Source organism: Epinephelus lanceolatus, chromosome 2 (genome assembly GCF_041903045.1).
Source record: "Epinephelus lanceolatus isolate andai-2023 chromosome 2, ASM4190304v1, whole genome shotgun sequence".
NCBI classification, from domain to species: domain Eukaryota; kingdom Metazoa; phylum Chordata; class Actinopteri; order Perciformes; family Serranidae; genus Epinephelus; species Epinephelus lanceolatus.
Window position 1 is genome coordinate 45,450,411 of NC_135735.1, and position 20,042 is coordinate 45,470,452.

The 20,042-nt window shown below is 38.9% G+C and overlaps 1 protein-coding gene across 1 annotated transcript; it reads right to left on the minus strand.

Annotated features, from left to right (window-relative positions):
- Positions 1-11,713: 11,713 nt before the first annotated feature.
- Positions 11,714-19,900, minus strand: gtf2a2 (general transcription factor IIA, 2). The gene is made up of 4 exons (XM_033618471.2): positions 19,699-19,900; positions 18,193-18,297; positions 12,478-12,635; positions 11,714-12,012 (listed from the first exon to the last, which is right to left on the minus strand). Coding segments are annotated over exons 1-4 (336 nt in total). The 5' UTR covers positions 19,771-19,900; the 3' UTR covers positions 11,714-12,011.
- Positions 19,901-20,042: the final 142 nt, after the last annotated feature.

Genomic DNA, 20,042 nt, shown 5'->3' on the forward strand with positions numbered 1-20,042 from the left:
ATTTACTTTAATACAAATCTGAGGTTCTTGTACTTAACTTGAGTATTTCCATTTTATAATTCCTTGCTTTTACTCCACTACATCTTAGAGACAAATGTTTTCACGTGTTACTTCACTGGGCCTACATTTGTCTGGTAGCTTTAGTTACCAGTTACTTTTCTTTTTTTCTACGTTTTTTTTTTTGTTTGTTTTTGCTACTTACATAGAAAATAGATTTTTAAATAATTGACTATTTTTACATTTTGCTAATAATACTTGCATACTTTTATTGAAGTAAAGTTTTGAATGCAGGGTTTTTAGTGGGGTATTTTCACAGACTGGTACTTTTTTCGTTTTTGTGCCTTTTCTTTTTTAATTTGATAGGACACCTTAAGAGCAAAAGGGGGGAAGAGAGGGGATGACATGCAGCAAAGGGCCACTGATATTGAATCCAGGCTGATGCAGCAAGGACAATGTCTTAGAATATGGGACGCCTACTCTAAATGGTAAATGGACTGCACTTGCATGGGGTTTTTCTAGTCTGCCGACCATTCAAAGCATAATTTACAGGTCACATTTACCCATTCACATACACAGTCACACACTGATGGCCAAGGCTACCACCTGCTACTCAGTAACTATTCACACATACTCATACACCAATGGAACAACCATCACAAGAAATTTGGGGTTCAGTATCTTGCCCAAAGATACTTCGACATGCGGACTGGAGGAGCCGGGAATCGAACAACCCACTCTACCTCTGAGCCACAGTCACCATATACCAGGTGAGTTACTGGGCCCCCCAATGTTACTACTTTTACAAAGCATGGGAATATGTCCACTACCAATTAATCTCAACATATTGTGTAGACCTGTGTGTCAAAGTGGACATTGGTTGGTTAAACTCTTGCTGGATTCGGGTTTGACATAAAAGATGCATATGTTATACATTCCCTGCCTGGATCTATCACTGCACTGGCCACAGAGAGAACCCAAAATGGCTGTCCTGTTCTTTAAACAGTTGCCTTTGTCTCACTAAATGGATTAACTACAGAGTCCTGCACGGGTCCATTTTTGAAAACCCACACCCGCCCATACCCGTAAAGCTCAGTACCAGACCTGTTACCCGTCATTATGTCTAAGTCAAAGCCCCGTCTGCCCCCACCTGTTAATAAAAGTCCCATGACCCAACCTGCACCCATGATTCATCACACAAAGGCTACAGTCACTCACATTTAGCTGGATTCTCCATTCTTCAAATACAAATCCAGCGGAGAAGGCTGCACTTAATGCCAGGTTGGCGAAAACACTCTGCACAGTCACTGCCAGGTTAGGAAACATTTTAGCATGCTCCTTCCACCACCTTAAAACCTCAAAAGGATCCTCCTTGGGTGTCTTGAACTTGATGTGGGCTGTCACCTCATCCTCAGGCTGCAAAGTTTCATTGCTAGAGTCCACGTTGGTGACCAATGTGACGATGGGGTCAATGGTTTGACTTGTGTCATTGACTTTCAAAATAAAAGGAATTGTGACTTGATAATAGTAATTTAGATGTCAAAATATTACACATGTACTGTACGTCTTTTTCATGTGTTTTATTCTGAAAAATAAAAAAGTTTTGTCCTCTCCTGTTTCCTGCCCTCGTGTAGTTCATTTTTCCCATGCCTTTACCTGTAAATTTATACATATTTTTACCCATTAAACAGCTTGTTGTGAGTTTCCTGTCAGGGAGCCGACCAAGTGCAGGACTCTGATTGACTTCATGTCATGCTACATTATAAAACACATCTGGATTTTTTGTTGCAACATCATATGATCAGCTGTAGTGTTATTTTTACAGCAGGTCTGGATTACATAATGTAACACAAACACACACACACACACACACACACACACACACACACACACACACGCGGCCCATACAAATCATGTGGCATCGACACTTTCTAAATCTCCAAATTAAATCAGCAAACAAATAATTACTCGAGTCAACGAGAACAATTAATTGCGTGAGGCCTCTGAGGACTAAATCTGCATATTGAATGAGCTCATTATCATAACAGTGAGAGATGGAGCGGAGCTGCAGGAGCTGCATGCATTCAGCCTCTTATTAATCAGCTGTTTAACCTCATCACAGTGACACGCAGATAAATACTCAACAATTAAAAATTCAACTATGAACCTTCATCCCACCTGTAAACTCTAAACATTCTTTGGATGTTGAGTCCATAAGTTTGTTTCTGTTTACCTGTTTTTATATGCATTTTACAATAATGTTAAAATGTTGTTTTTCTTGGCTGACAGGTTCAAGTTTTTTCCTATATAGTATTTAGGTTTTTTTCCACATTAATTGAGTCGATGACAACACTTGTATGTCCTGCTGTATTTTGATCTTTCTGCCTTTCAGAGTTCATTTCACCACAAAGAGAAAGACTCCACTTTTAAAGCAATACTTTACCTTCTTTGACACATCCTTAAAAATGAAAAAACATTCCCGTTATTTAAACTGAGGCAGTGATATAAATGTATGTGGTGGCTCTGTAAGGTTCATTGATTACACTCCTCAGCGGGTGGAAACAATGAAGCTGCGGTTTGACAGACAGATATTTGCTGACAAATCACCCGGCTGGTCAGAGGACATTACCCTGCTGACTGATGGGAAACACTTTGTGCGAAAGTTCAGAGTGCAGGTGGACAAAACCTTTCAGGTCTTGGTATGTGATGTCTCCATGGCCCCACCTCTCCTCCGTTCTGATTCGCTCTGACAGGCTGATCAATAATCCACAGCTGGTTGAACTTAGGATAAAGGTTAAATAAATGTATGCCATTGATTGTTTTCATGATGGTGTGGAGGGAGTTCAGGTAAAGCTTTATTTTTTCACTCATTTCAAATTCTTGTGTTGTTGCTGTTGTTGTCTGAGCTCTTGATTTATTTTTATTTTGTCATTATTTGTCAGCTGGATACATACAATAACTCGTAAAATGCTCTAAGAAGCTAAAACAAAGTATATCCAACTCCACTTTGATGGGTGGGGATACGTGCTCTTTCAGCTTGTTAGTACTGGATCTTTTTTTGCTTGACCTATTATGTCACAGACCAAACTAGTTAGCTACGGTTAGCTAGCGGCAAACTAGTACCATGATGGACAGCTTTACAGCTCTGTACATTTTGTATGTGCTGGACACTTTACTTTTTGTTTTTCTGCTCTTACACATTTAATGCCATTCAGCTTCTGTGTCCAAGCCTGGGGTGGAAACTGTGGAGCATGCGCAGAGCACCTCGGCCAGTTTGGGTCTGATTGACCGTATACATGCAGGAGTAATTCGACCTCCAAACGCATTATCTGGGTGTGTTAATCTGACGCTGAGAAAATTGATTTGGTACGATTTCAGTCAGATTAACATGTTTACATGTATTTAATAAATCTGGTTTTGGTCAGGCTAACACAATGAATCGATTTTCTCTAATGTCATGTAAACGTACTGAATGTCTCTTCCACACTTCGTTGGTCAGAGTTCACCAAAGTTGGTGTGAAGATGTGAATTTGCTTTGCCACCAGAAGCAAATGTTTTATTCGCCCTTCTGCCTGCACTGATATGTGACCGTACCATAACAGCAGAGACTTCCTACAATATAACTACAAGAACTAGAACTATTAGATCCACACTTTATCCATTAAATTACAATGAGATGTAGCAGCATCACGGTGGCAAGGTTGGGAAGAACTTGACTGGTCTGCACCTCAGCCCCATCCAATACATTTGGGATGGACTGGAACTAGAGCCTAAATGATTAATGGTTTAATTGGTTAGTGGAGCAACGGTAAATTAACTTTTTTGATCATCAACTAATCATCTAACATTTTCAGCAAAAATGCCCCTCAAAAATTCACAGTTTCAGCTTCTCAAATATGAGGATTTAATGCTTTTATTTGTCACATATTTATGGTTCGATAAAACAAATACTTTCAAGATTTCACTTTTGGCTCCTGGATATTATAGTTAGTGTTTTGGGCATTTGAGATACAAACTGATGGAAGAAAAACATAGGACAATTAACTTATAATGAAAATGATTGAGTTGTTCCCTAACTGAAACACTGACCTGATGACCAACATCAGTGTTGGACCCTACTAATGCTCTAGTGTCTGAACGGGAGCAAATCCCCGCAGCAGGTTCAACATCTGGTGCCACAACAACCACAGATATGCAGATAATCCTGTATCTGATAAAAAATCATATATTGTTTGATGTAGCCGATAATGAAAGCTGAAAAGGTTTTTCTTGTACATTTTGCATCATTTTAATTGAGCTGCTGTAAACACTGCGACTACTAATGCATATATTAAGAAAACCTTACTGTGTTTGGCCGTCCATTGATTCTCATGAAAGTTGTTCACTGGGTGCTTACCAGAGCATGTACATTGCAGAGTCCCTCTATGGATGAGCTTCCTGTTGGCTCCATGCAAATATGAACAACATGAAATAATGAATAGCAGCTTCAACTGATATTTTATAATCACATTTTACCTCTCAGAAAGGTCTCAGTGTGTTCACTTTGATGGGCTTACTCCTAACTTGCGCAACACTTGTAATGGTGTACCCTAGGGTTCTGTGTTAGGTCCACTGTTATTTTCAATATATATTAATAGCCTTGGTCAAAATGTGTTTGGTGTTAATTTTCATTTTTATGCTGATGACACAGTGATATATTGTGCCAGCTCATCCATCACAGAGGCTGTGGCCAAATTGCAGCCTGTCTTTAACATTATCCAAGATTCAGTTTTCACAACTGAAGCTGGTTTTAAATGATGATAAGACTAAGGTAATGCATTTCTCGAATACTAGGAGGAAGCCTGTGAACACTCGTGATGTTATTACTGCTCAGGGAAAGAAGTTAGAGGCTGTCACTTGTAATAAATATCTCGGTGTCTGGCTTGATGACTCTCTTTCCTTAGGTTGATAATTTTCTTAAAAAGCTGATGCTTTTATCAGCTAAATCTGCAGCTCCCACCCAGTATTGTCCTCAAATAGAAGTAAAATTACTTGTGTAAAAGTGCACACAGGTAAAAGTAAACAATACTGCATCAAAATTTTTAAAGGGGAGAGGAGGCAGAGGGAGGAAAGAAAATTATGTGTTTTATGATGATGCTATATGACAGATCTATTACTAAAGAACACATTTAGGCTAAAATATAAAGTGAAAGTATACACATCATACCACAGAGGCCTGATGTCCTAACCTACAATAGGCCTATTATTCCTTGTAGGACATTGCAGTCTGTTCACACACTGGTTATCACTTATACAACCAAGTTCCTAAGTTTAACCAAAAGAAACAAATCATGGACAATTCAACAAAAAATGGCTGACAAGAAAAAACAACTGGACACCACGGTGAGTGTAACAAGTAGCCTACTATTAGGCCACATAATTCAAATAATGTAAGTTGAGCCAACAACAAAAAGATGTCCTGACAATATAGAAACCACAGCGGCTGCAGCCAGAAACACAAATACATTATTAGAGCTAGAAGAGAGCAGCACATTTGCACGTGTAGAGCAAACACACACACACACACACACACACACACACACATCACAGTGAGTGTGCTGTTGTATTACTCACTGGTCTGAACATCATTCTGAGCCTTGTGGAACAGGAAAACACAGGCAGGTAGGTTTTTACTGCACATTTAATACTTTCAGTTTTGATACTGTAAGGACCTTTTTGCTTACCAATTTTCATGTAAGTAAAATTTTGAATGCAGAACTTTTACCAGAGTTTTTTTAATTCCAGTGTTTTCGAGGGCCCTCCCCATGTCAGGCCCCTGGGTTCAGCTGCAGTCTTAAAATTTGGAGAGCAAATATGGTAAAATGAATGTAGAGTACAGAAAATATTACAGGTCTGGAGAGAGGGACAGAACCCGTTTCACTTCTTTAGACAACAAGATCCTCCCCAGAGTTTTTAGTTTCTGTTAATTTTTTGATCGCCCAACCCCCCAAAATCTCAAAATAATATAACAGCACATTTTATTTCCCCATTAATAAGTTATTAATAGAGAGTTTGACATAGAACCACCAAATTATTGAATAGAAATCAGTCCTTCTGATCTCACCTAAAAGGTCAGACGACACTTCAGCAAAAACAAAAATATAAAACTCTCCCCTTTATTTACAACAATAACAAATGAAACCACTCACAGTTTTGGTGACCAATAAATTAATTAATCAATTAATTAATTAATTAATTGATTAATTAAAATACAATAAAACAAAATAAAAAAGACAAAGAAAGAATGAGAGGAGGAAGTTGATTGGCTGTGGTTTTTCCTCCTGCTGCAGTTAGTCAGCTCGACACTCTCATTAAGTGAAGGAAGCACTTCCTGTTTGGCGAATCATCATCAGTCCTTCCTGCTCTAACACAGACTAAAGATCTAAAACACTCCAACACGACACCATCCATTTATTTTCCTTCCAAATCCATGCATCATTTTTAATAATTTCACTTTATGTTGAGCCAACACTCCCTCCCAATAATTGCGTTTTCCGTCCTCGTCCATATTTACCGAGTGCCGCTGTGCTTTATTTTCCCTCAGCGTGGAGACTGAGCAGGGTCAGAGGTCAGCGGAGCGGCTGGCTAAACAGATCTGTTCATTAGCAAACAGCCGTTCACAACGCTCAGTGACAACATCCATCACACAGAAACGCTTACAGCAGCAGTAGCAGCAGCAGCGTGCTGCTCTAACTCCAGTCTGAGAGGAAATCTGAGGCGGTTTGTTGGCTTTGCACAGACTGACCAGCAGCTTTGTGGGCCGTTATATACAGAGTGCTGGAAAAAAAAATAGCAATACCCACAGTGTAGAAATACTGTTACAAGTAAAAGTCCTGCATTCAAAATTTTACCAGTAAAAGTACAACAGTATTAGTATCAAACTTAACTAAAGTATCAACAGTGAAAGTACTAATTACACAAAATGGCTCATTTCAGTATATATGTATTATATTTTTAGATTACAGTTATTGATTTTTGATTTTATTGAATTACTGAGCATTAATGTGTTCATCACTTTAATGGTGCGGGTGGAGCTTATTTGAATTACTTACATTACTGCTGGGTAGTTTGTGATTTCAAGAATCAGTAGATCAATAAAGTTTTATCCTAATCTCTCATAATACATATATTTGCTGGTTTTAGTTTGTATTATTTACCCAAATCTGTAAAGTTGAAAAAAAGCTGAACCAGGAGGCAAAGCTTTTCGATTTACTGGTCCATCTCTCAACCCTCACCTATGGTCATGAGCTTTGGGTAGTGACTTGAAGAATGAGATTGTGGATACAAATGGGTGAAATGAGTCTCTTCCGTAGGGTGGCTGGGCTCAGCCTTAGAGATAGGGTGAGGAGCACAGACATCCGGAGGGAGCTCGGAGTAGAGCCGCTGCTCCTCAGCATCTGGTCAGGATGCCTCCTGGGCGCCTTCCATTAGAGGTGTTCAGGGCATGTCCAACTGGTGGGAGGCCCCGGGGCAGACCCAGAACATGCTGGAGGGATTCCATATCTCATCTGGCCTGGGAACGCCTTGGGGTCCCCCAGGAGGACCTGGAAAGTGTTGTTGGGAAGAAGGACGTCTGGGGTGCTTTGCTTGGCCTCTTGGCCCTATGAAAATTGATGGATGGATGTAAAGTTAACCAAAGTTATCAGATAAATGTAGTGAAGTAAAAAGTACAATATTTGTTTCTAAAATGTAGCAAAGTAATTAAAATGGCAATACTCAAAGTACAAGTACCTCAAAATTGTACAAAAGTACAGAATTTGAGTAAATGTGTGAAAACACAAAAGTGTGAAAACATGTGTATCCTACAGACTGTAAAGGTAATGGACGTAGCTACCATGACATCACCCACTAGCTTGTGAACCTCTGTTTTAAAGCCCCAAGAAGTGACCATATTTAAGCAAGAGCCTGGTGCTGTGGTGAAGCGAGTGGTGGATAGACCAAAACCGTTTTTGTACCAGGCTGTTAACATGATTATTTCTGCTGATAAAGTTGGACATTTCAACATGCAGGTCTATGAGGACTGACTGGCATTTGGAGCCAGCCTCAGGTAGCCATTAGGGGAACTGCAGTTTTTGGCACTTCTGTGTGGGCCTCATTTTTCAGCCCAAGCAGCTGCTGCTTGGTGCCTCCATATATTTTGGGTAGAGTCGATTAGAGTGGAAAAGACAAGTTGTTTTTTTTTAATTTAACTTATTATTATGAGGTAAATGTTGAATGTACAATGAAATGGCTATAGAATGATGACAACATCTGCTTTTAGATTTGTTCCCTATAAGCCTCTCTTTCACTATCCTGTTTGCTTCCAGGTGTGATGTTCCAAGAAAAATGAAGACTCCATTTATGGCACAAAGGAAGAGCATCAACCATAGCACAACCAAAACAGGAAGAGGACAGCACTCTTACTTTCCTCGTAAGCTTTTGGTAGTTATTCCCAGTTATTAAAGAGTATCAATGTGAGCTCTTAGCAGTTACTATCTCCCGTAGAGGAAATAGCAGACGATGGAGCAACCAAAGTAACCAACAATACCACTGGGAGATGCTTGGGAGGTAAAAATTGAACGTCTGTTGCCACTATACATACATTCAGCAACACATGCTGAACTCAAAGTCCTCTAACTCATTGCTGTACGGTGTCACACTGTCCTGTAATCAACATGACAAATTGCTGTGTTGCCATGGAAACGTAGATGATCACATGTTCACTTTCAAGCTCAATTGTGAACGATATTTTGAATTTTGATCCAAAGAGTCAATAAAGATGGAAATACAGAATTATATATCAATAAAATTAAAGGTGATAAAGAGATATTGCATGTATGATACAGCAATAAATACAATTTATTGTTTATAAAATAATTATTGTAAGAAAGCATAATTTCATCATGTAAATGGATTTAAATAAAGCATTTGGCAGTACAACACTCTTCAGTGTTGAAACCAAACCAAAGAGCCCTGTAATTAATAAGATCTTAAAATCAATCCTGGAACATACTGAGAGCCCGTGAGAAGACACTTTTGTTCAAACAGAGAAGAGAATCATGGCTGCTTCCTCTGCCAGAAACACCAGTGATGAAGGACCTGAGGAGAACTTATAGAAAGGATGAGGAATTGATATTTTGCTGCCATCTGCTGGACTTTGATGTTTAAGTCATCCAGTTTGATTCATCAGCCGCAGACCACAATAAGATTCACAAATCAATGAGTTACATGATGATGCTCACCATCAGAACCATTACTGAGCAAGGAAACATTTATGTTTTTTTTTTCATTTAACATCCATTAGTGCTAAATAAAGTTAATTAAACCAGTGTTAAAATTCAGTAATTCCAGTGATAGTCAGTGATTACTATGAATTAAATTAAAAAATAAAGACAAAACTCTGTGATACAAAAAGTGAACAACACAGTGAAAGAAACATTAGTGACATTGTTTGACAATATTTTGGTCCTTCCCACCTTCCGTACCCTCCATTAAGTTAGCAAGACTCAAAACAGGAAGAACATGGACAACTGGCCTTCAAAATAAAGGCAGAAACTAAATCCACCAACAAACAAGCAGCTTACTGAATTTAGATTTTGCAATACTGGAATTAGTAAAAAGTGGAACTAAAACTATTTTATGATTAAACCAAGTCATTTAATGTATGACTAGACATTTTACAATAAAGCTGCATTGTCACTTCAAGCTGAAATACTTTAAAGGGATCACCTGAAAATAAAAATAAAAAAACAGCAGTGTATTAAGTACATAGATCCTTTTCTTATGTATTGATTATACAGAATGGCCCTTAAAAAAAAAAAAAGTCACTGGCCACTTTATTAGGTTCACCTTGATAGTACCAGGTTGGTGGACCCCCTTTGCCTTCAGAACTGACTTAATTCTTTGTGGCATACATTAAACAATCTGCTGGAAACATTCCTGAGAGATTCTGGTCTACACTGACATGATAGCATCACACAGTTGCTGCAGATTTGTCAGCTGCACGTCCAGCTGACAAATCTGAGCCTCGCGTCCATCTCAGCAAATATATTACATTTATTACAGGGACCATCATCATTGAAGTAGGCAGGGGAATAGCTAAACACAGCTCGCCAGGCTGCCCGCTGGGCTACATTTTACAATGCTAATTGCAAATGTTAGCTGGCTTCCAGTCTACTCACCTAACACAACCGTAACGCCTGACCCATTGCTGGGACCGAGCCACTAATAACTCAAGCTCCAGACATTAACCCATGCTACGATTGTAACATTAAATTTAATTGAATTGACATAGTGACGTGTGCCTAACGTTACTGTAACACTAATTAAAACAGACATTTGACTCTGCCATTTCACTTCGAAAATTCGTGCTGCCATTGCTCACTGGCTGTAGCCTTTTATAGGGACCAGCTTGTAAACAAGGGGCTGGAGATCAACACAGAGAGAGGGTGTGTAAGGTCATGCTATACTCCAGATGAAATTACACCTCTAGTTCTTCACATAGCAATTTTTTAATTCCTTCAATCTAGAAATGATGAATTTCGCTTATTGCTCCTTTAATGAGCAGTTGAACAGGTCTTCCTAATAAAGTGTCTGGTGAGTGTCTTTTATTATGGAATTATATTAATTGATATATTAACATGTTTGTCTCTTAAATGTTGCAGCTGGTAAAGGGGAGCTTATTTTAATCAGCCTACTTTATATACTATAGTTTAATCTAGAATAGGCTACATCGTATTTAATTTCTGATAGTTATTAAATAAATGTAGTGCAGTAAAAAGTAAATATTTCCCTTTGAAATTCAGTGAAGTATAGCATAACATAGTAGGCTATTTAAAAATTGTAGTTAATTACAGCACACAAGTAAATGTAGTTACCTTTCCACCAATGGGTAACTGTGTTTTGACCTTTGGGTAATATTACAGACTAGTTTGAATTTATACACATCCAGTTTACCAAGTCAACTGACTCTAATGGGTGGGTTCACATTTTCTTGTGTAATTTCCCATGTCCATCATGGTACCTGGAGTAAGAGGTTGAGGAGACTGAAACACCTGAACTGTATCTGGAAAGATACCGTGCATTCAAGACCAGCAACTTCTAAGTAATTGTATGGGAGTACGCTGCTGCCTGCCTATTATAACTACGTGATCTCTGTGTTTATCTAATGACTGAAATATTGGTTACATCCTGACTGTGATGTCTGAGAGGAGTCAAGATGCACTGGCACACTATTAGGAACCTGGCTACTGTTTGAATCATGTAAATAACCAAGTTTCATGTTCCATGTATATGTTGTATACTGAATATAATCAAAACCAGGACACTAATATGAAGGCTTGGCCAGCAGATTGTAAATATCAGATCTTCTTCGGTAAATGGTCAATCATCAGTTTACTCATCATATTGTTTATAAAATGTCCAAAATAATCCAACTCTTTTTTTCCATCTTTAGTTTCCAGACACCAAAGTGATTTTTAAGCTTCATTTTTAGTTTCAACAAAAGTCCAAAAAAATCCAAAGAGATTCAGGTTGAATATGTGAAAACTCACTTTGCAGAAGGTGGAACATGATTTTTGTTTTTACTGCAGTAAAACCTTCAACATCAGTACTCTCATGTGTGTCTTTTCTGTCCATCAGCTAATTAATGAATCCCTTGATTGTTTCATGACAGAGGAAAGCACAGAACCTCACTGTGTTTTAAATAAAGTTTTTATTAATGACCATCCAGCTCAATAATAACAGCAAACTGAACACAAACCTCCTGTAAACTGCTAATAATAAAAAAAAAAATGCTGCAGGTACAGTGACTGGTCCACTCTGACACACACACACACACACACACACACACACACACACACACACAACACTCAAACACAAACACACTTCTCAGTTGTGACTCTGCTGTAATAAATTATATGTACAGTCCAGGTCCATCTGTGGCTCCATCTGACAGCAACACACACACAGAGAGTTGTCACTCTGCAGCGTTGGAGTCTGCAGAGAGAATAAGAAAGAATAAGAAATAGAATAAGAAATGAACGTTAACTACAGAGAAAACAGGGAGCCAAGAATAAAGTAGCCGAATATGCAGGGCTCAAAATACTTTTTTCTGTGTACATGCAGAGAGCATGTGGTGCATGCCTCTAGGTTTGCCGTGAATGTTGCATGTGGAGCTGAGGATTACATGCACAGCTCAAATTTTACATGAATGACAATGCATATGTATGTGGTATTTCAAGCTGTGATATGGTATATGTTATATTATGACAGTGACTTATCATGGTATATCACATTTTCTGCAAACTGAAAAACTGCTTGTGGAAGGTTATTCCTCAGAAGGTGCCTCATCACATTAAATAATCCAGTAAATCAAATCTTGTCATCAATCTGATTAATGATTTGTAACATTTACAAATACAGGTTACACTTCAACTATAAATGTAATAACTTAATACTTACCATTTATCACTTTTGTTCTGGGTTGACTCGCTCTTTCCGTCACAGGCAACAATTTTGACTTTGTCGACCTTCACAAGATCTGTCACCTCCCTGAACTCCACGTCATTCAGGACAAACGTCCACACATTGTCACAGAACCTGTAGGTGTTCAGAGAGCCCTGGTGGACAGAAAGAGAACAACACCTGAATGACTGTGAACAGTCAGAGCTCACCAAAAAAAAAAAAAAAAAAAATTCCGCCTCGGCTGATGTTACAGTTCCGGGTTATGTGGAGTATAGAAAGGACAGAGCTGAGGGGAAAGGTGGGGGGGGGGGGGGGGGTTCTTGTCTATGTAAGAGACACTATTCAATGCAGTGAAATTAAATGGCAGGGTTCGAATGACCTGGAGTGTCTAGGCCTCAATGTGAATCTTGCACCTCAGATGTCTTTCACCCTGATAGCCATTTACCGTCCCCCATCCTCCAACATTAGCTTCCTTCACAAATTTAAGAACATACTACGCCAGTGTGACTTCAAGAAGGAAGTCATTGTAAGGGGCGACATAAACCTAAACTGGAAAGATAAAACTGCTAGTAAAAAAATTGAAGCAAATAACGGATGGTTTTAACTTGGTACAAATGGTAAAAGGCCCTACACGGATCACAAATACTACTAGTACCCAAATTGATTTGATTTTCACCAACAGGCCAGAAAGAATCACAAAGTCATATAATATGCTAACCGGTCTGTCAGATCATAATTTAATATTGATCTCAAGGAAATTAACCAACAGGCGATTTACAACACATTCTGGTAACAAGGACTACATTGGTATCCCAAAAAACAAAAGGGAAGCCTTCAAAACTGCCATAACTAATTTGAATTGGGATACTATTCTAGAAGACAAGGATGTGGAAATAATCAGTCAGTCTCTCATGGAGAACATACAAAGCAAAATCAGTGAATTCTCAGTTAGAATTAAACACAAAAGCAAGAAGAAGTCTCTTCCATGGGTGAATGACGACATCATAAAACTCATGAAGGCTAGAGACAACACCTTAAAAACAGCCACAAAAACCAAATTGAGCCATGAGAGACAGAAATTTACCATGCTGAGGAACAGAGTGTCGACGCAACTGAAAAAAGCTAAGGCAGATTTCTTCATCACCATCATCGAAAACTGTCATGGTAACTCGAAAAGTATATGGACACAGATCAATAAATTAACTGGTCAAAAGCCAACCTCAATGAAACAAATTGTATTAAAGGTTAATGGTTCAACACTGCAAAATCCAATCGAGGTGGCACAGACGCTTAACCAATACTTCATCGAGTCGGTTGCCAAGATAGCTCAGAGTTTCCCAGCCATAGTTAGCAATGTATGTTCATCCAGTACTGTTGCTGTTGGTATAAATGAGTCTATGTTCAATTTAAAACATGTATCAGGATCAGAAGTTACAAATGTGATCTCATCGCTCAAAGCCTCCAGAGCTAGGGATTTGTATGGGTTGGACACTTCCTTACTGAAAGAAATCAGCCCCTCAATAACAGGTCCATTAACACACATTATCAACACCTCACTGAGTCAGGGGAGATTCCCAGAATCATGGAAATCTGCTGCTGTCGTTCCTGTTTTTAAAGGTGGAGATCCTTCCCTTACATCTAACTATAGGCCAATCAGTATTTTACCCATTGTATCAAAAATATTTGAAAAATTGGTTGCAAATCAAATTACTCACCACCTCAACAACAGTTCTTTTACACTGCATCCAATGCAATTTGGGTTTAGGACAAACCACTCTACAGAAACTGCCACATGCTACTTTGTTGAAAAAATCAAGTCATTAATGGACCGGAGGGGGGCAGTGGGGGCTGTTTTTCTTGACCTGCGGAAAGCATTTGATACTGTAAACCATGCTATACTATTAAACAAACTCTTGACTTTTAATTTTTCTACTGAATGTCTTAACCTGATTAAATCGTACTTATCATCTCGATCTCAGCTTGTCAAAATTGACAACAGTAGCTCCAACTTCCTGCAGTTATCAACTGGCGTTCCGCAGGGCTCCGTGTTAGGTCCACTCCTGTTCAGCATGTACATTAATGATCTCCCCTCTATGTGTGATTCGTGTGACATCCTAATGTACGCTGATGACACGGTCATCATTGGTCATGGGGAGACGGTGGGGGACTTTGCGTCCAAGTTGACTGATGCTATGGTAAAAATAACATCCTGGCTGAACCAATGCTGTCTACAGCTAAATCTCTCAAAAACTGTTTGTATGCTTTTCTCCAAAAATAACAAAACAAACATAGAATCAGACATTTTTATCACTGGTGAGAGGCTACAAGTTGTCACCGAACACAAATATTTAGGAGTACACATTGACTCAACTCTCAGCTTCAAAACACACATAAAGAAAGTCAGTAATAAAATAAAGTTCAGTTTATCAAACTTTAGGTCTATCAGAGACTCCCTGTCAACCGAAGCAGCCAAAGTATACTTTTTTTCTATGATCATTTCACACATCACCTACTGTCTGATAAGTTGGTCTAATGCTCATTCCACTGCTCTCAAACCTTTGGAATCACTTTACAAACAAGCACTTAAAACACTAGACAAAAAACCCTTTAGACATCACCATTGCCATATCCTGAAAAAGTACAAACTTTTGAGCTGGGACAACCTAATTACATACAAAAACATCTGTCAGGTATACAAGATCATGCAGGGCTCAGCTCCTCCTCCACTATCCAGTTTTATTAAATTCAAATCCTCTGCTATTAGAACTACGCGAGGTGCGACAAAAAAAGATTGCATAATCCCGTTAAGGAACACCACTTTCAGCCAGGCTGTATTCTCATTCAAAGCATCACATCAATGGAACACATTGCCACAATCAATCAGAGAATCTCCATCATATCACTCATTCCAAGCAAATGTTAAGAACTGGCTTGTAGACACCCAAAGATGTGAGCACTGATGTTGATATTGTTGTCCGATGTGAATTGTTGTCCAAATGATTATTATTAACGTGGACACACATCACCTTGTTGTAGTCCAAATGTGTATTTATTATGTATGTATTTACGGACAGTAGTATGTGTTTGTGTCTACCCTATGTGGTACAATATTTTATCCCATTGTTGTTCTTTTTAAAGGTTGCTTGTACAAACTGGCAAAGGGACAGTCGATGAAAACTAGCGTTTTAAGCTAATTCGAGTGCATTTACATGTGTGTGTTTTTTTTTTGTACACAATGTTTATTAATGTGCATTGTCCCTTTCAAATAAACTAAACTAAACTAAAACTAAACCACAGAACAGCTCACCACAGAACATCTACTTTCTGTACTCAAGTACAAATCCATGGTGCTTGTACTTCACTTGAGTAGTTCCCTTTTATGCTACTCTATAATTCTACACCACTACATCTCAGAGATAAATGTTTTTCTTTTTACTCCACCTCATTTTGCCAACGGCTTTAGTTACTTTTCAGATCTCGGTTTTTAATCACGTTGTCCAGTGTAAACCACGTATCTCCAGATGTGTTGACGTTGAATGTTTTAAATAAACTGAAGGATGAAGTGTTACAAAGTGCTACAAATTCATGATAATCTTGTAGAATATAATGCATTGCTGCAAATTAAAAAACTTCAGGAATCATGGTGTTCATGTGTTTCTTTTAATAACAGCAGTCAATATAACAACTGAACAATTATTTGAACTGTGCGTTGAACTAAACATCGGAACATTTGTCTTCACCATTTTCACTACCCTGGGAGATATTTTTGTCTGCTTTTCAGGTGGTTAAAGCAACATATTTTCCGATGCACGCTCTCTGACTGCTGGTGGGAGTGTGCTCACCTGTGGGTGCTTGCACGTGTCTGTGTGCGCATTGGGGTGGAACTCTGCCGTTCACGTTACAGAGAGCAGAGGAGAATTGTAAACACGCGACCATGTAGAGACAGAAATGACATGCCGTCGTGTAAGTAAGATAAATAACATAAGGCTATTTAGTTAGTTTAATAAAAGGACAAGGTATAGACCTGTTCTATAGGAAAGGTAACCTTAAATGACTTCTGTTGTGATCTGGCAGCATACAGGAAATAAAATTAAAAGTAACTTGACCTTCAAGGGTTTTACATAGGGGTGTCAAATTATCGCGTTAATTGCGAATAATTAATTACAGCCATATTTAACGCGCTATGTTTTTTGATCGCGTTAATCTCATTTTTAATCTCTAACTTTACTGTTTCTGTATGCCACAGAGTTGCCTTTTATAAACTCTGTCTGTAGGTGTACGATTGGGCTTCTTTGTGCTTGAGTTGTGGGAGAGCTGCAGCGCTACAGAGCAGAGCCCAGCATCAGCATGGCTGTCCCCTGCAGTGGTGGTCTGCTCACTCAGGAGCCAATAAAGCTGTCTGCCCTAGCACGCAAGTATCTGACCTCCCCAGCAACCTCCGTGCCTTGTTTGCCGAAAAATTTGGGACAGTCCCGAAATCCAAGCAGTTGTCCTGAGTCCTGAATCCTGAATCCTGAATCCTACCCTGATTGTCCCAAAAATTACACTAGAGCAGAGTCTGGAGTAGTTATTGCCCGATAAAACATTAAAAACTGATCATGGTGGTTGAGTTGTCATGCAGCTCCCACCGGCTGCACATTGCCTGCAGCAGTTCCTACATGAATTATGGGTGTTGTAGTTTGAAGAAGAGAAGACAGCGCAAGTTGCAGCCGCAAGGACAGGGAAAGCGCAGGCAGCCACGAGAAGGAGTGATTTGCACGTTGCAGTGCAGCCTCTTGTTCTAACTGTTCAAAACTGTTCTATAAACTGATACAGCTGTAACGATTGTACCAGGTGTCTTTTATTTTGTTAGCTTTTATTTTTTATTAAGTTTAAAGAACAAGTGCACTTACATTGATCACTTCCATGAAATAAAACGAGAAATTAGAAAAGGGGAAAATGATTTAGAAAATTGTTAAAATAAAATTAGGGAACTGATCACAGATGTATTGTTTCTGTGTGTTTTTACATCTATTGTTGTGTTAATCTGCAGCTATGCTTTTAATGAAGCTGACATGTCATGACAGTCAAGCACCCCCCTGGTGGTCGAGACTGAAGGTTGCAGCACTCTTTATCGGGACTAATCTCAAAAACAATAGAATGTAATGGCTAGGTGTACTGCATGTGTGTTCAAGTGTGTTATTGTTGAAAACAATAAACATGACTTTATAAAACCACTTTTTGTAATATATATCAATATTTTGATCATCTGCCACAATAATGTAACGAATTTAAATGAAAATACATCAAGTTGAAGGCTTTTCTCAGCAATTTTGAGATGAGATTAAAAAAGAGATTAATTAGATCAATTAATTACAGATAATAATTAATTAATCTCTCCAATTTTTAATCTCTTGACAGCACTAGTTTTACATAAATCAAGAATCTCAAGACTGTATGCACCACTGAATCCTGAAAATGTTCATTAATATCTCGCCCAGCAATATAAAGAATACTTGTTTTTTGTTAGAAAAACATCTCACTACAGAACACACTGTAACTGACTGAAGCCGAACACAAGACAACACTGGGTGAAGAAGCAAATTCACTTAGAAGTCTGTTCCCTTTAAATCACAGAAGAAAAACTCTGATCTGAGTCAGTTCATTGCTTCAAGCTGGTGTAAAGGGTTAGGTTCGAAGGTCAGACGTCAAAGGAGGTGGAAGTGGACTCACCCTGAAGTTGACTCTGTTGCGAACTCGATTGGCGAGCGCTGTGTTGATTGCTTTATCAAACTGAAGGAGGACCTGAAGAGCCAGCTGAGGAGTAATCTGCTGAGTCTGAACACACACACACACACACACACACACACACAAGATTTAATTTAACATCCAACTGTATGAACCTTCCACACAAGCTGTACAGTACACAGGTAGCATCTCCATTACGTAACACATCTCCAAATCCACTAAAGCTCGCTGATAACACATCTGGTTTGGTCAACCTGCATACAAACACAGATGTTAAGAACACATGTTTAGAAGGAGTTGCATGCTAGAACTTCATACTGTCAAACACTCAGTGGTGCGACTGTGTGCAGCTTGCTGAAGACTTGTCAGCACAGTGACATTGCCAGATATGCCAGATTTAGATTTGGTACCATCCTGTCTGTACAGAGACCAAAACCAAATCCACTTCCCAGAAATGCTGCAAAGATATACTCCACAGGTGATTACACTATTATTTGTCAAGAGACAGTACCAGAACATAACTCCCACTGACACCACAAACTGTCATATTAACATCTCTGTTTGTGCACATATTAAACAAAGGAGACTGCCTCCTGTCTTAATGCTAAGCCACGCCCTGACTCCAGGCATTAAAATGATATCCAGCAGTATATGTCACCCTCAGAAAGAGTGCAATCCCCAAAATACTAAACCGTTCCTTTAACATTTGTCTAAACACATCTCTTTGATGCAGGGACTTTATGTGAGACACGTTGATCCTATTATGATGCAAATGTACTTTTATGTGCTGTGATGAAATAAACCTGAACGTGATTATTCATTTATATAAATACCTTGCTATTAGGCATCTGACTCGGTACTTTTTTTGCTGTTATTGCTTTGGTGTGAAACTTTTCCTGCCTACTTGTTACCATTCTGTTACAAATACTGAACTGAACTTAGACACTCAGTTAAAATAAATCAAGTAAAACATGCACACATATCCCTAACCTGGACTTAACTCAGATCCCGAGCCAGTTCTCATACTGGCTCCTGGTTTTTGTTTTAAGAACTATATGCATCATAACAGAAAACCTCATTATATATCTCGTCTGTCTACTAACAAAGATACCATCAGGAGGAGGATGCAAAAGTAAAGCTGAAGATAATGCTACTGTCAAACTTATTGGTCGTCATTCACTAACATCAGTTTAGGCTAACTTACTAAACTACGAATAACTTTGATGGCTGCTTATCTACATCATCTCATTTTCATGGTGTTGCTCATGAGCAGCAGGAAATAAAAACGGTAATATTATTAAAGCACAGACTAAAACAGACGATATTTGCATCTGCTTGGATCAAATCAGTGCTGGAGCAAACCGCAGTTAACAAGCTAAAGTTAGCCCGCTGCGAGCTAACTAGCTTCATTGAACGCCGCCGCTGCAGTTAGCGGCATGCTAATCTAGGCTAGCTGTGAGCTAATGCCGTCATGTGAGAGGTGAGTGTCACCTGTATAAGCTCGTCCAGACTCTCCTGCAGGCTGTTTCCCAGAGTGGTGTTTCTGTACAGTTGGTACGCCATGATGGGAACTGCTGGAAGAACAAATAACTACAGTAAACTGTCCTTCAAACACACACAGGGCTAAAGGGAGCTAACTGAGCTAGCCGCTTCCCTCCACAACAAGCGAGCGGTGCAACGACAAGCTAGCAACAAAGACAAGGCTTCCGGTTCAACATTTCAAAATAAAAATATATTCAGATTTTAATACAACTAAGGCAACTAACAATTCTATTTTTACAACTAATTCAGATTATGTCTTGAATATGATAATAATATCACTACAACTACGGCTA

What these genes read in the sequence shown, in the direction of transcription:
- gtf2a2 (XM_033618471.2), bottom strand. Translation starts at nt 19,770, where the DNA reads ATGGCGTACCAACTGTACAGAAACACCACTCTGGGAAACAGCCTGCAG. An exon ending in GTCTGGACGAGCTTATACAG is followed by an intron (nt 18,298 to 19,698) that starts GTGACACTCACC and finishes GTGTGTGTTCAG; the next exon opens with ACTCAGCAGATTACTCCTCA. An exon ending in GCAACAGAGTCAACTTCAGG is followed by an intron (nt 12,636 to 18,192) that starts GTGAGTCCACTT and finishes TCTGTCCACCAG; the next exon opens with GGCTCTCTGAACACCTACAG.